At 43.0% G+C, this 16,813-nt stretch overlaps 1 protein-coding gene across 1 annotated transcript in view; it reads right to left on the bottom strand.

Annotated features, from left to right (window-relative positions):
• Nucleotides 1-16,813, bottom strand: part of PREX2 (phosphatidylinositol-3,4,5-trisphosphate dependent Rac exchange factor 2) — a 370,987-nt gene that overhangs the window by 116,774 nt on the left and 237,400 nt on the right. Inside the window, exons 27-30 of the mRNA XM_040354370.1 lie at nt 11,899-11,993; nt 9,975-10,057; nt 7,394-7,484; nt 4,074-4,202 (exon numbers count right to left, since the gene is read on the bottom strand). Of these exons, the coding sequence (XP_040210304.1) occupies nt 4,074-4,202; nt 7,394-7,484; nt 9,975-10,057; nt 11,899-11,993 (398 nt within the window). The remainder of the gene's footprint in view (nt 1-4,073; nt 4,203-7,393; nt 7,485-9,974; nt 10,058-11,898; nt 11,994-16,813) is intronic.

Raw genomic sequence — 16,813 nt, 5'->3', positions numbered from 1 at the left:
GGAATTCCTTCAGTGACGTTCAGCTTGTTGATTCTACTGCTCGGCTATCTCTTCCACTGATTGGCCCCTGGAGTCACATGACCCTTGAGGGATAGAGTCCGGACTTCATTCCCTTCCCCTTCATGTGACGCAGCGGTGATTCCACCCCTCCCTCCTCGCTTCTGATTGACGCGGTGGCGTCCTTGTATTGGCACGGTGGTTCCCATCCAGGATCTCCCTTACTGCCCTCCGTTGCGAGGAGTGATCCCGCCTCCATCGGCCGCCCTGTTGGATTAGAACTATAGCCATTTCTCCCTCGGCAGGTGAATATCATCTTTGATCACTCCCAGCGTGGATGCTGTCTCCCCGCTGTGTGTTTTTCTTCTCCCTGCTTAGAGGTTTACTAACGGCCGTACCACCTTCATATACTACAGAAGTGTACTTTGGTTGGAAGCTTTCTCCCAGCAGTGATTTCAGGTTGCTATCCCACCATCACCTTATGGTTACTGTTCAAGTGTTTGGGGACTTTGCAATAGATTCGCTTGTGTAAACTTTCTGCCTAGTGTGCAGTTTTTATTTATATTTTTAGTTCATGTGTATTTTTTGCAATACTTTAAAGACTATAAAGTGATTCGTACTCCATCCTCGAGCGCTGTATTTTTTGTTTCAGAGTTAAAATAGACTGCTGAAAGCAGATAACTACTGCTTTAATCTCCTCTGGATTTCAGGAAAATAAACATACTCATAAATCTTCTACAGCCTTGTTCCCTAACCATCAAAATGCATTAGAGTAAGCGCTGACGCTGCATCCTTCATGGAAGTGCTCACCACATGGATATATGTTTGGCTCAGCACAATGAAATATTGTTTTTAAATATGGCAAGCACAGTTCATGGCATTGACATCAGAATTACAGAACACAGTTATACAGTACAATAGCAGGATTACTGCAAAGGAAAAAAAATCCTATGTTGGCCATACATAGTACAAGGAATTCCATCTAAAGTGATGTTTTTAGGATGAAAACTATTTGTTTTTTTACCCAAAAATAAGTGTCACTTTAATACCAGGAGTTAATGGGGAGTATATAGGTCCCATGGCAAAATAATGAATTGTTCTATATTTTCTACACAGCCTTATAATAATTTTTTCTAAAGTACTGACCAAAAAATAATGTCAGAATAGACAAAAAACATTAGATTTGGTTTTGTGGCAGCATGGTGCAGTCCTCTGTGCATATCCACACACCTAATGATTCTATATTAATGATTGTGCTTCCATGTACTACTGCCTGCTGCAATGGTGACCCACCTCTGGTGCCACTGCTGACACAGCGCATCTCAGTCAGGCAAATTATTGTACTGCCCTACAGTGCCCCACAGTGCCTGCACAGTTCTGGTTCTAACATCTCTTGTCAGAGTCAGGATTTTGGTGGATAGGCCACTAACATCAATTACATTTTATCTCCCCTTAACAACCAACAAAGGAGCATTTAACCATTAACATTCAATGCAAGGGGCTCTAAAACCTCTGAACGCCAATTGGAGGGGGCAACAAAACCACTGAGCACTAACTAAAAGGGGGACAATATACTGACCACCACCCAACAATAGGCACTACAGTAACCACCAAGTAAAAACGCTGACCACCACTTTTGAAGAGAGGCATCAAACCATTGATTATTAAATCAAGGGAGGCCCTGCAATGACCGCCAGTTTAAAATGGTACATTACACTACATTTTAATTTTTTTCCCGTGTACTGTCACGATTGCTATTTTTTTGTCTACATTTTGTCAGATCACCATTGTTTAAATAACTATTTTGCTATCATTGGTATATCTTGATCAGTGAACTCAAACAGATGCTTGGGGTCTGGCAAACCAAGGTGAGTAGTCTTGTGACTCTCCTATAAGACGCAACACTGAGCTTATGAAATTTCTTTATTAAATTATTGTATACAATTGCTTGTTATTATCTTTCCATTTTATTATATCTTACCTGTATATCCTGTAGACATTCTCCTGAAGAAGCAGTTTTATACTGCGAAACCGGTCGAGACTACGACTCCACCGATTAGACAAAACGGTCCTGTGATCGATCTGATTTGTGGGGTTTGTCCCAATTGTCTTGTATTTTTTGTATATTTTGTATTATTGTAATTTGTCAAATAAATATTTATATATTTTTTTACATTGTTGCATACTAGTGCCTTTAAAATCCCAAACATCTCCCCCCCTTCTCTCTTGATCTATGGTCAATCAACCAGGCCCCAAGCATCTGTTTGAGTTCACTGATCAAGATATACCAATTACAAACAATAGGGATGCTGGCACATCTTACAGACTTTGCTATTCAATTTAAATGAGGCAATACTCGCAATTTTCACTATTTTGCTATCATGTTATTTAATTTATCTACGTTAAGAATGTCACTAGCAATCCATGCTTTCAAAACAAAAAAAAACAGGTTTTACTGCATGCTTTTAGACCCCTAAATGTGTATTTTTTTGTTTGCCATGATTATCTATACAATGCTAAAATAAGGCAAATTTCTGCTGTCTTCATTTCTTTTACGGCCATTATTTGATTTTGTTTACCACCTAAGAATCCAGACCTCGCCCTGCTTCAAAATGGTTGGAATAACCTGTCTGTCCTAGAAAATATTGGAGTCCACAAGTGCTGCTATGCAAAGTCAGTTGGGCCATTTGACCATTTTATAACTATTCAGCAGCTGGCACAATGGAGTACAGTAAAGCCTTCAGGAAATATATACTAAATGAAGGCTGTTGACAGTCACTTCTACCAATCCTTTTACTGGCACCTGCACCTATCTGAGCTGTAACACATCTGATCAGACACATTCTTATTTTACCCAAAACTTAAGCCCCATACACACGAACCAAACATTGGGAGTAATCGGCCGGTACAATAAAAAACAACCAACATTTGGCCAGTTTGTATGTCAGTCTGGCTTTTGCCGGATGAGTATGCTGAAAAACCAGCAGCCGACCGGCTCCTGATCAGCACTCCAATGGCAGACAGCACTGATCAGAGTGTTTTGGCTCTGGGGGGCATCCCCCTGTCAGAACACAACAGCTCAGCAGGGGATATAGCTGTACTAACTTCGGGTTGGTTAGTACAGTGGCTCCGACCGGAGCTGGATTGAACGGAAATAAACTTACAGGGCTAGATTCAGATAGGTTAGCGGATCTTTAGATCCGTGTAACCTATCTGATTTACGATCCGCCAGCGCAAGTTTTTGAGGCAAGTGCTTTATTCAGAAAGCACTTGCCTTTAAAGTTGCGGCGGCGTATCGTAAATCCCCTGGCGGAATTAAAATTCCGCGGCTAGGGGGCGTGTAGAATTTAAATCAGGCGTGTCCCAGCACCGAACGAACTGCACATGAGCCGTCTGCTAAATTTCCCAGCGTGCATTGCTCCAAATGACGTTGCTAGGTTTCGTCGTGAACGTAAATTACGTCCATCCGTATTCGCGACCGACTTACGCAAACGACGTAAACAATTCAAAATTCGACCCGGGAACGACGGCCATACTTAACATAGGATACGCCGCATATAGCAGGGGTAACTATACGCCGGAAAAAGCCGAACGCAAACGACGTAAAAAAGATGCGCCGGGCGGTCGTTCGTTTCTGAATCGGCGGAAATCCTCATTTGCATATTCGTCGCGTATACAAACGGAAGCGCCACCTAGCGGCCAGCGTGAGATTGCAGCCTAAGATCTGACGGTGTAAGTCACTTACACCTGGCGGATCTTAGGGAGATCTATGCGTAACTGATTCTATGAATCAGTCACATAGATACGTCGGACGGAGCTCAGAGATACAACGGCGTATCAGGAGATACGCCGTCGTATCTCTATCTGAATTTGGCCCATAGTGTGTACCAGGCTTAAATGTTGGAGTGTCCCAGAAAGAAAGGTAATGTTTTGTATGCATTATTTGTTATCCCTTAAATTCTGATATCTTAGCCAAGCATAATGTATATGAAATCTCAGGATGAAAGAAAAATATGCTTTTGAAACAACATTTCCAATATTTATTTTTTCGAACATTCTGGATAATTTTAACTCACCTTCTACAAACTTTCTAATGTTCTGTGCAAGAATTCGGACACTACTTGGCAGATTCCAAGGATCCTGTTTAATATGAAGTCGTAACCGCTTTGGACAGCTTAATTTAGGCTCCATTTCCTGTTGAAATTCTATAGAGAACATAAAAATTAAAGAGTGACAGCTTGAAAACTCACATCTGGATGTCGGCAATATAACTGTGCTAAGATTATTTATCATCGTCACTCCATAGCTCAGAAAAATGAAGAAATAACTGCTATTTGTAGCGTTTATATCCATTTTCTTTAAGCTGCCATATCGGTAACAGCTGTGACATTAACCAAGCCAAGGTGTAACTAGAGATAATGGGGGACCTTCAGAAAAAAATAAAAGGAACATACATATATATATATATATATATATATATATATATATATATATATATATATATATATATATATATATATATATATATATATATATATATATATATATATATATGAATGAATGAATGAATGAAAAACTTATATAGCGCGGCACATGCGAACTGAATCGCCTCTGGGCGCTTGTTGTTAGTGTCTCATGCCTTTCAGAAAAGCAGGGTTTTGATCTGCCCTCTGAAAGACAGGTGGTTTTGCTCCAACCGAATGCTGGTTGGTAAAGCATTCCACAGCCTGGGGCCCTGGAAAGCAAACCTTCTTTCTCCTTTGGACTTGTATTTGGTTATAGGAACCTTGACCAAATTTTGGTCGGTGGAACGCAGAATGCGGCTGCAATTGTACGGTTTGATCTTGTCGCATAGATATCTAGGAGCCTTCCCATGGATGCACTTATGTGTCAGGCAGAGTGCTTTGAATGCAATTCTGTCTTTCACTGGCAGCCAGTGAAGGGATCTCAGTGAAGGTGAGATTGATTCCCAAGATTTTTTCCCAGTCACCAGTCTAGCGGCCGTATTCTGTACGACTTGGAGACGAGCGATTTGGTACTTGGGTAGCCCGAGGTAAAGGGCATTTGCATAGTCCAGTCTGGAATTCACGATAGATCCCACCACGACTGCTACGTCTTCTTTGGGAATAAATGGAATCAGTCTGCGTAGTAGGCGCATCAAATGGTGCGCCCCGCTGACTACTGACCCTATTTGTGCGTCCATTGTCATGAAGGTGTCAAACGTGACTCCCAGACTTTTGACTTTGGAGCTAGGGGCGATGATTTGTCCCAGGATGGGAGATGGTGTCCAGTTTGTTGTCGGTGGTTTCTTCCGACTGGCATCGAAGATAAAGAGTTCTGTTTTAGCACTATTGAGTTTGAGATAACTATTAGTCATCCATATATATATATATATATTACACATAACACATTGGTTCAGAGTTTCCAGCCAAACTTTGTTGTTAGGAGTCATGGTATATTTGTCCTATGCAGACACTGCTTCTCACTGTCCTATGAGTAAGAGCCATCTGGGGTGAAACGCATTAAAGCTTGCAAATACAAGAATTGTATTTATCATAGAGTTTGCATATATTGGACTAAAGGCTTTTACGTGGTGAGCGGCTTCCTTTACTTGTGGAGATTTAATCTGGATACACTCAGTTTTTTCTGCATCTGCTGATCCAAAAAGGTTTTCATAAAGGACCATTCAACATAAGCTGATCTAAATATCAGCTTCTGTCGAACTGGGACAGCCACAGTACCCTCAGGTTGGTATTTAGCCAAGCCCAGCTGAACCAGCTAATTTTCGATTCATGTGTACCCAGCTGTCTCCCATGTAGTTTTTGTTGTGACCAGAATGGAGAATTCTTTAAACCTCAGGCAAGCTTCTGTTACCATCTTAGTCCTTGTTGGGGAGATTTCCCCTCACTTCCTGTCCTGATGTCCACTATCAAGGAGACAGCAAGTGAGGGGCATCTATCAAAACGGAATCTAGACAGCAATAAAAGCCTGATAGAAGCTCCAAAGCTTCCCCATTCTAAACTTTAATTCTGGCCCAAAGAAACTCTTTGGGGTTGATTTACTAAATGCGAACGGACTGCTCACTTTGCATATCAAACACACTGGGCTGAGGCTGCCAGGCCACTTCTCCTGGAGCTGGATGAGTCCAAAGTAAATATGCCAGCCGCCGGAGCTGCTGACCCCCTCCACTTGGCTACACCCCCCTCTCCTTTCCACCTGACTCCATCTATCCCCCTGGTATATCCCCCCACTTGGCTCATCCCCCCCACCTGGCTCACCCCACCTGGCTGATCCCCCCCACCTGGCTCACCCCCCCCCATCTGACTTATTCATCCACCTGACTCATTCATCCACCTGACTCATTCATCCACCTGGCTCATCCATCCACCTGGCTCATCCATCCACCTGGCTCATCCATCCACCTGGCTCATCCATCCACCTGGCTCATCCATCCACCTGGCTCATTCATCCACCTGGCTCATTCATCCACCTGGCTCATTCATCCACCTGGCTCATTCATCCACCTGGCTCAGCCATCCACCTGGCTCAGCCATCCACCTGGCTCAGCCATCCACCTGGCTCACCCCCCCCACCTGGCTCATCCCCCCACCTGGCTCATTCATCCACCTGGCTCACCCCCCCCCCCACCTGGCTCATCCCCCCACCTGGCTCACCCCCCCCCACCTGGCTCACCCCCCCCACCTGGCTCATTCATCCACCTGGCTCTTCCCCCACCTGGCTCATCCATCCACCTGGCTCATCCATCCACCTGGCTCATCCATCCACCTGGCTCATCCATCCACCTGGCTCACCCCCCCCCACCTGGCTCATCCCCCCCTACCTGGCTCATCCATCCACCTGGCTCACCCCCCCACCTGGCTCATCCATCAACCTGGCTCATCCATCCACCTGAGTCACCCCCCACCTGGCTCATTCATCCACCTGGCTCATCCCCCACCTGACTTATTCATCCACCTGACTCATCCCCACGCCTGACTCATCCACCTACATGGCTTATCCATCCACCTGGCTCATCCATCCACCTGACTCATCTATCCACCTGGCTCATCCCCCCACCTAGCTGCACCCCCTCTCCTGTCCACCTGGCTCCATCCCTCCACCTGGCTCCATCCCTCCACCAGGAGTTCTGGTGCTAAAATGATTGTATTTATTTATTTGGGGGGCGCAAGTAGCTGGTCTCGCCTAGGGTGCAAAATAGTCTAGCACCGACCCTGTTAAGCAGTATAGTCTTCCAAAAGAAAAACTTTAGCATTTTACATTTCCACCATTGTGCACTGTGGAAGAGTTTCTTCAAGAACACTTTTACTAAACATACATTTTAAATAAACATACATAGATTATGGGGGCCATTGTGAGGAGTGTAGTTATTTATTACCTTGCAGGCCTCGTCCCGGTGTAAAGTATTTTGTTTGCTCAAATGCCCTTGCAACAGCTGGTCCCCTTAGAAGATTAGTAATTGATTCCACCTGTCATAAAGCAAAAATGTACATAAATTCTTCATCATCTTAAAAGTAAAGAATCTAGTTAATGTTTTGTTAGATAAATTATACTATAAGAAAATTACTTTAGAACTTTATTCGACATTTGTAAGGAACTTACCAAATTTATCCCACACACTCCTTATGCCCTGTACACACGATACAGGGTGTATCGTGTGTTTGTGTGTGGACCCACACACGAACCGATCGTGTGTGGGCCCCATTGTTTTTTTCCCCATCTGTGAAAAAACTTAGAACCTGTTTTAAAATAATCTGATGGTTAAAAAAACGATAGAAAAAAATGATCGTCTGTGGGCAAAATCCATGCATGCTCAGGATCAAGTCGACGCATGCTCGGAAGCATTGAACTTCATTTTTCTCAGCACGTCGTAGTGTTTTACGTCACGCGTTCTGACACAAACAGATTTTTAACTGATGGTTTGTAAGCAAGACTGATGATAGACAGCTTCATCGTATATTTGATGAAAAAATCCATCGGTCCGTTTTTATCGGATGTACCGATCGTGTGTACGTGGCATTAGGAGTGTGAATTGGTGGTTTATAGGAATAAAGTCATGGACAACATAATGAATTATTATTTCCTATTTATTTATGATTTTGCACAAAGAAGGATGAATTGATGCACATTTTTTATGAATTGCAACACAGATAATTTGAATTAATTTGTCTCTATCGGACATATACAGGGGTTGGACAAAATTATGGAAACAAGTATGGTAAAAGAACAAAATAGTTACCTAATATGGTGTTGGACCACCTTTGGCATCCAAGACTACCTGAATTCTCCTGGGAATTGGAAAATATAAGGCCTCATGCACACTGGATGTTTTTACAGCTGTTGTTTTTGACTGCAGATGTTTTTTTCTACAGTCAATTAAGTCTCCAGCATATTATCCTATGTGTCCATAGGCTGTCATCATCTGTTTTTGGCTGGGGGTGTTTTTTGGCTGTAAACCCCTCCCCCCTCCAAAACGCTCTAACGTCGAAAAACGGCATCAAGAACGCTTAATAAACATGTCTCTGCATTTTTTGTTTTTAAATTTTTATCCCTTACTAATAGCAGAGAGGTGGTTTCAAAAAAACGCTATTGCAAAAACACTCTTTTTTAATGACTTTTTTTAGAACGTCCAGTGTGCATGAGGCCTAATGCCGCATACACACAATCGGTCTATCCGATGAGAACGGTCTGATGGACCGTTTTCATCGGTTAAACGATGAAGCTGACTGATGGTCAGTCGTGCCTACACACCATCGGTTAAAAAACCGATCGTGTCAGAACGCGGTGACGTAAAACACAACGACGTGCTGAAAAAAACGAAGTTCAATGCTTCCAAGCATGCGTCGACTTGATTCTGAGCATGCGTGGATTTTTAACCGATGGTCGTGCCTACTAACTATAATTTTTTTCTATCGGTTAAGAATCCATCAGTTAAATTTATAACACGTTGGCTTTTTTTTAACCTATGGATAAATAACCGATGGGGCCCACACACGACCGGTTTGGTCCGATGAAAGCGGTCCGATCGTGTGTACGCGGCATAAGTCTTGGATTGTGAATAATGGAATCTGATACCACTCTTCATGCAGAAGTCCGGGTCACAATCCTGCACAATGTTATTTTGTCTTTTTCAGTTAGTTGACCATGTTGACCGCGCTTATGCTTATCAGACAACATTTTTCAAGGAATTGTATATGCCGTCATAAAGTTTGATACTGTACCTCCCAACACCACAAATAAATTGGCAACTTCAGTCACAGAGGCACCAGCTAAATGAGCACCAACAATTTTCCCTCAGAAACTCAGTAAGCTGAGCTCTTAGGCCCCGTACACACGACCGAGTTTCTCAGCAGAATTCAGCCAGAAACTCCATCGGAGCTGAATTCTGCCGAGAAACCCGGTGTGTGTACACTTTCGGCCGAGGAAGCCGACGAGTTCCTCGTCGAGCCAAATAGAGAACATGTTCTCTATTTCCTCGTTGTTCAATGAGGAAAGTTGGCTCGCCGAGATCCTTGGCGGCTTCAACACAGAACTCGACGAGGAACTCGATGTGTTTGGCACGTCGAGTTCCTCGGACGTGTGTACGGGGCCTCACATGACTCCATATTACTAGCAGTGCATGCAGTGAATGACGAAAGTGCGGTTTCCCGCCTTTTAGCTGGGTCTCTCATCACACAGCAGAAGCAAAAGACTGTCACATCATTTACGCTTTCAACGCAAAACAGGTCTACAAACTTGCAACTCATGTAGTGCTTCCATATTTTTGTCTAATCCCTGATTGAATGTTTGGGTGCAGCATTATACAGTACAGTATATGCACATTTCTGACATGAGGGTTTCACATATTGACCTTTTATGCTAGCGGCCTGATTTAGCAAGTGCTGACTTGTTCTTTGTTTTACATGTTGTATGTTATCTACAGAAAGTAATAAAACATTTGCCTATTGTACTTCACTCACCTGACTGAAAAGGTGCTCCAAGCAGCTGTGTAATTTATCTTGCTTCTCATGGGAAATTCTGACATTTAATGGCAGCTCATCCCCTGTGGTATAAAGGAATTAGACACAATAAAATATGCAAAATTCTACGATGTCAGCCTGTGTTCCCTATGCCTTGTTCACAACAGGATATGTCCTATTGCCTTCTGTTTGGCACCAACTCAGAGTACTCCTTCACAAAGCTCTAGAATTGTCTAAATAACAAACATCAATGATAATGGGCAAAGTGCAGTAATCCATAGCAATTTATTCAGTTTATGGAAGTCAATTATGTAAACACTTATTGAAAATTGGATGCTCTTGGTTACAGCCCTTTATGTTCTTAGGCCGCATTCGCACAGGCATTTAACCACACTTAAAATGTCAGCAGAAAGAATCTGCTAATTCCTATGGCTGGGATTGACAGTTGTGGGTAGATAGCTGCGGCTGCCGAGACTGTACTATGCAATGACAGGTTGTCAGAGGCTATTCAAGGCGGTTTGCATAGCCAACAATTACCTACGGTGGCTGGATGCACTTTGTGTATCATGGATACATACCTATATGGCTATAATTCAACTTGAGGAATAAGGAGCAAAATAAGAGAAAGGTAAATACAACCTACTTAATAATAACATGAAATACCCTACTCTTATTCGGTGAATAAAGTACCCTAAATGGATAATATTTAGTTTGCTAAAGAACAGTGGGCCAGATCCACAGTGAGAATACGCCGGCGTACTTTCAAATTTCCCGCATCGTATCTTTAGTTTGAATCCTCAAACCAAGATACGACGGCATCTGGGTTAGATCCGACAGGCGTATGGCTTCGTACGCCTTCGGATCGTAGATGCAATACTTCGGCATCCGCTGGGTGGAGTTTGCGTCGTTTTCCGCGTCGGGTATGCAAATTAGCTATTTCCGACGATCCACGAACGTACGTGCGGCCATCGCATTCTCTTACGTCGTCTCTAGTCGGCTTTTTCCGGCGTATAGTTAAAGCTGCTTTTTTGCGGCGTATAGTTAGATTTGCCATGTTAAGTATGGCCTTCGTTCCCGCGTCGAAATTTGAATTTTTTCTTTCTTTTGCGTAAGTCGTCCGTGAATCGGGATGGACGTAAGTCACGTCTAAGTTTAAAAAATGACGTCCTTGCGACGTCATTTCGCGCAATGCACGGCGGGAAATTTAGAAACGGAGCATGTGCAGTTCATTCGGCGCGGGGACGCGCTTCATTTAAATGAATCACGCCCCCTAATCGCCGATTTGAATTCCGCCGCCAGAGATACACTACGTCGCCGTAACTTACAGCGCAAATTCGTTGTAGATTTGAAACAAAGCCAAGTAAGTTACGGCGGCATAGCGTTTCTTAGATACGCTGCGCCGGTGCCAATCTATGTGGACCTGGCCCAGTGTTTCCTAGCCATTTTCTCGTAAAATATTTGTTTTTCCCTTTTTTCAACCTTTTTTATATCTCAGTGTTGCTGATCTCCTCTAGCCTTTTCAGCCACTTCTTATGCACTTGCTCCAGTGTCAATCACACATTATTTCTTTTGTACTGGCTTCCTGATAGTAACAATGGTGGACCACGCCTGTGCAATGTGTGTCAGCAACAGTGGTTTATGGGACAGAGACAATGCAGAATGGGAGACTGTTGTCAGCCTGTAACAGGAAGTTTCTGAACAATGACCTTTTATGGCAGGATCACTAGGAATTTGTTGAATGAAAGCTGCAGATTTGAAAAACGAAAGGCAACTTTTGAAATTACATTATGTGAAAATGTAGCGTATGGGTTTGAGCTATTGTAATCAAGACGAATTAGTAACTTGCATGTTTACTAATTCACAGTCGAAATTATATACAGGTTAGGAAATGAATTGCACTGTATTCACATAAAAATAATCTTACCAGAGTCCATGTCATCGCTGTGTAGGTATGAACTACACTGGCTGCTGCATACACTAGTGAAGGAGGCAATGGAGTTTCTGTTGCTGTTACAGTCACTGTGCAATACATAAAGCATACAGTTATTTTTTAGGATCAGTCCTCACCTAACCATCAGCAGCAATAACATACAAATAGGCAGAATACACGGTGCAGTTCTCTGCTACCAATTAGTTAAAATGTTCACAAGAGCTGTACTTGTAAGGCAAGATGTCCACAGGAAGCCTATCACAGGATTATATGAATGATTCTAAAACTGTTTACGGTATGTCTCTTCTGTGGTCAAAATAGGCAAAACATTTAAATGTTTGATTAAAGGAGGTTTCCACTTAAATTCTCCAATCAAATTATGGAGAAAAAATAAATAAGCTGCTCTCAGATAGATGAAAGCTCAAATCAGGCTTAAAGGAGTTGTAAAGGAATTATTTTTTTGTTGCTCAAATGACTGTTTACAGGGTATAGAGACATAGGCCCGGATTCACATACATCGGCGCATAGTTATGCCGGCGTAGCGTATCTAATATATGCTACGCCGACGCAGCACAGAGAAGCAAGCACTGGATTCACAAAGCCAGTGCTGCCAAATCTGCGCTGGGTTTCCTAGGCGTAAGCCGCCATATGTGGAAGTGGGCGTGAGCCATGCAAATGAGGCGTGACCCCATGCAAATGATGGGCTGAGTCTCAGACAGATACGTATAATGAACGGCGCATGCGCCGTCCCGTGGACGCAACCCGGTGCGCATGCTCAGAATCATGTCGGATCTACTCCGTGGACGTAACCATGCCTAGTCATATTCACGTCCTACATAAACTACGTAAAATTTGTCGGCTTGTGTTCCCTGGTGCAGCCATTTGCATGGATGCTACTGACTTACACATGCTTTATGGGGCATAACTTTACGCCGGACGTAGGACTTTAGGCGCACTGCGTCGGACGGACGAACGTTCGTGAATCAGCGTATCTCCCTCATTTGCATATGTGAATAGAAAATCCATGGGTGTGCCAAATACGTCCAGCGTAAATATGCGCCCACGATACGCCGGCGTAGGAAAGTTACGTTGGTCGGATGAAGCCTATTTTCAGGCGTATATTGGTTTCTGAGTCAGGCGCTTAGATACGACGGCGCATATTTACATTTACGCGGCGTATCTCGAGATACGTCGGCGTAAGTGAAGTGCTTTGTGAATCCGGGCCATAATAGTTAAATGATTCCTTTGAAAAACGATTAAAAATAGATAAAAATCAATCATATAATGTACGTGTAGTTTCAGTTTCGTTTTTGCATGTTATCCTGCCTCTGTGCTGTATAGAGCCATAGAGAAGTGATGGTTTGAAAAACAAAACTAGAAGCTCCCAGTACTGTGGTCCTCAGGAAACAGACAACCAGGAAGTGTCCAGAACAGAGCAGAATTACAGCAACATCAGAGCAAAAACAAACAATGAGGACATGAAACCAGGACTGCAGTAGGGTAAAGGAAGCTATTTAGCTAAAAAATTCCTTTAGTGACCCTTTAAGCTGTCCATACACTATTGAAACTTCGGACTGTTCAAGATAAATAGAAATTTTCTATATAGGTGGCCCCGTCCATTCTAACATCCTTTAAGCCAGGCGCAAAAATGTCTGCCAAACTGTGGCTGCATTCACCTGTAGTGATTGTTGGAATACGTAAAGACACAATAAACGCACAATGAGAGATTTGTCCACCTGTTCTATATATGCTGCCCAATTATCGTAAGGTTCTTATCCTATACAAGTGTAGACATGTGCTTGGCTAGAGACAGAGAGTGAATTAGGCTAACACTACCTCGCCTCAATCCACCAGGAGGAGCCGACAATTAGAAGAAGCTCAAGAGACTTGATGGTTGGCAGCATTGAATCATGACAGTTGAAGTTTGGGAAAGAAAATTTGCTATGGCACTTAATGGACTATTGGACTACAATTCCCAATGCGAGCCAGGTATGAAGAGAGAGAGAGCTGTTTTGTCATAGGTTAACTACTGAGGGATTTCCTATTTGCTCCGAAGAGACCAAGGTATGCATATCACTGCACTTGTGAGTACATCAATCTGCTGACATCTGCTGTGATATCACTGGTGAAAGGACACTACTGCCATTAACCTGTTGCTGCTAGCAGAGACAGAACAAATACCGACTGGCCATCTAACTAGCAGCACTATTTATTGCATGCAAGGAGAACGTTTTGGCACTTTAAATGAGGTGTAGGATGTGTGGGTCCAATGCCTCTATCCCTGATATGCAAAGGAGAAAATGGGGGATTTTTGGGACTTTGAGACCCCTTTCACACTGGAGTGGTTTTTCAGGTGCTTTAGCTCTAAAAATAAGCACCTTAAAAATGCCTCATCGGCAGTCCCAGTGTGAAAGCCTGCATGCTTTCCCACTGGGGCGTTGTGCTGGCAGGACGTTAAAAATGTCCTGCATGCAGCAACTTTGGGGTGCTTTAGGAGCGGTGTGTACAACGCTCCTGAAGCGCCCCTGCCTATTGAAATCAATGGGCACCGCTGCCGATGCACCTGCAAAGCGCCTCTGCAGTGGTGCTTTGCAGGCGATTTTAACTCTTTATTCGGCCACTAGCGGGGGTTAAAAGCACCCCGCTATTGACCGAAAAGCACCTCTAAAACGACGGTGAAGAGCTGCTAAAACTAGCGACGCTTTACCGCTAACTCGGCCGCGCTGTCAGTATGCAAGGGCTCTAAATGAAGCATGCAGCATGAACGCAAATAAGTACTGTGCGCCTGTAAAAGTATTTTATTTTCCATATAGCAATACAGATGAAGTCAATCCACAATGCAAGTAAAAATATAAATAGGTAAAAAAAAATCATGTTATCCATATATTAACATGGCATGGAGATACAGATAGTAACATGCCCAATACCGACATCCGTGTTTACATGATGTATGAAGCAAAACATGATTTGTAAAATTACAACATCATCAGACATGATTAATGAATGAGTAGATAAAATTCCATAATAGTAATATAACTGTGGCATGAACAAAGTTTGACGCGTTTCGTGGATGCTTCCACTCATCAGGAGAAGATGCAACAAATGTATCTATAAAATATATATAGGTATAGTAAACCACAGTCTGACTAAAATAAAGTGTATAGGGGAAAGTGTAATAAAAGAGTAAATAATTATCCACCCATACTTACAAAAAGGCTTGTGAATGTGGGATGTAGAAGCACAAGCATCCACAAAATGCATCGAGCTCTGTTGATGCCACAGTTATATTACTATTATGGAATTTTATCTACTCATTCATCAATCATGTCTGACAATGTTGTAATTTTACAAATCATGTTTTGCTTCATACATCATGTGAAAACGGATGTCAGTATTGGGCATGTTACTATCTTTATCTGCATGCCATGTTAATATGTGTACATACATTAATTTTTAGTATCTATTCATATTTTTACTTGCATTATGGATTGACTTCATCTGTATTGCTATATGGAAAATAAAACGATTTCACAGACACACAGTGCTTATTTGCGTTCATGCTGCATGCTTCATTTAAAGTCCCAAAAATCCCCCCATTTTCTCCTTTATTTATTGCATGCAGACTTTAACTGGGACTGTACTCATGTGTACCACCATAAGGACTGGGCCCCAATTCTAGCCAGCTGAAGAATTAGGGCTTAAGACTCCTCACTCAGATAGATGCTTCACAAAAACTTTGCTTATTGTCCATAGTAAGGGAGTCTTAAATTTTCTATGCTGCCATTCATTTAGAGTGCACTCAAAAGTGGATACAGCCTACTGTTTACAGAGAAGTTTTTTCAGCATTGATTTTCATTGCTGTTACTGAGCATGGATGCTGATACTATGAACAAGCAAAAAAACATACATACAAAAAAAAGGGATTTTTATTAACAGCTTACCTGTAAAATCCTTTTCTTGTAGTACATCACGGGACACAGAGCAGCATAGCCATTACATATGGGTTATATAGTGTACCTTCAGGTGATGGACACTGGCACTCTCCGACAGGAAGTTCCCTCCCTATATAACCCCCACCCATAGTGGGAGTACCTCAGTTTTGTAGCAAGCAATATGCATCCCAAAATTCCCCATAAGAGGGGTGGGAGCTCTGTGTCCCGTGATGTACTACAAGAAAAGGATTTTACAGGTAAGCTGTTAATAAAAATCCCTTTTTCTTTATCGTACATCACGGGACACAGAGCAGCATAGCCATTACATATGGGATGTCCCCAAGCAATGCTCCATGAGGGGAGGGAGACAACCAGAAAAAACCAAACAAGAGGTGCCACCGGACAAGAGGAGATTAAACTGCGGCCCGCAGTACCGCCTGCCCAAAGGCTGAATCAGCGTTCCTCCTAACGTCCATTTGATAAAATTTTGCAAATGTGTGGACAGATGACCAGGTTGCTGCCCTGCAGACCTGAGCCATAGGGACCTGGTGATACGCTGCCCAAGAGGCACTTATAGCTCTAGTGGAATGAGCCTTAACCGATAAGGGTGGACTCTTCCCCTTCAGGCCATAGGCCTGAATAATCGTCTGCCTAATCCACTTAGCAATAGTGGCCTTAGACGCTGCCTGGCCCTTCTTGGGCCCTTCCGGCAGAATGAATAAGACGTCCGTCTTACGAATCTGGGCTGTAGCTTCCAAGTAAATCTTTACAGCTCTAACTACATCCAAGGAATGTAGTAACCTCTCTTCCTTAGAAGAAGGCTTTGGAAAAAATGATGGAAGAATCACATCTTGATTAAGGTGAAAATTTGATACCACCTTAGGCAGGAAGGACGGAAGCGGCCGCAAAACGACCCTGTCCTTATGCAATAATAAATAAGGTGCCTTACATGACAAGGCTGCCAACTCCGACACCCT

This window comes from Rana temporaria, chromosome 5 (assembly GCF_905171775.1).
Source record: "Rana temporaria chromosome 5, aRanTem1.1, whole genome shotgun sequence".
Classification (NCBI taxonomy): domain Eukaryota; kingdom Metazoa; phylum Chordata; class Amphibia; order Anura; family Ranidae; genus Rana; species Rana temporaria.
This window is presented reverse-complemented; position numbering and strand designations above follow the sequence as displayed.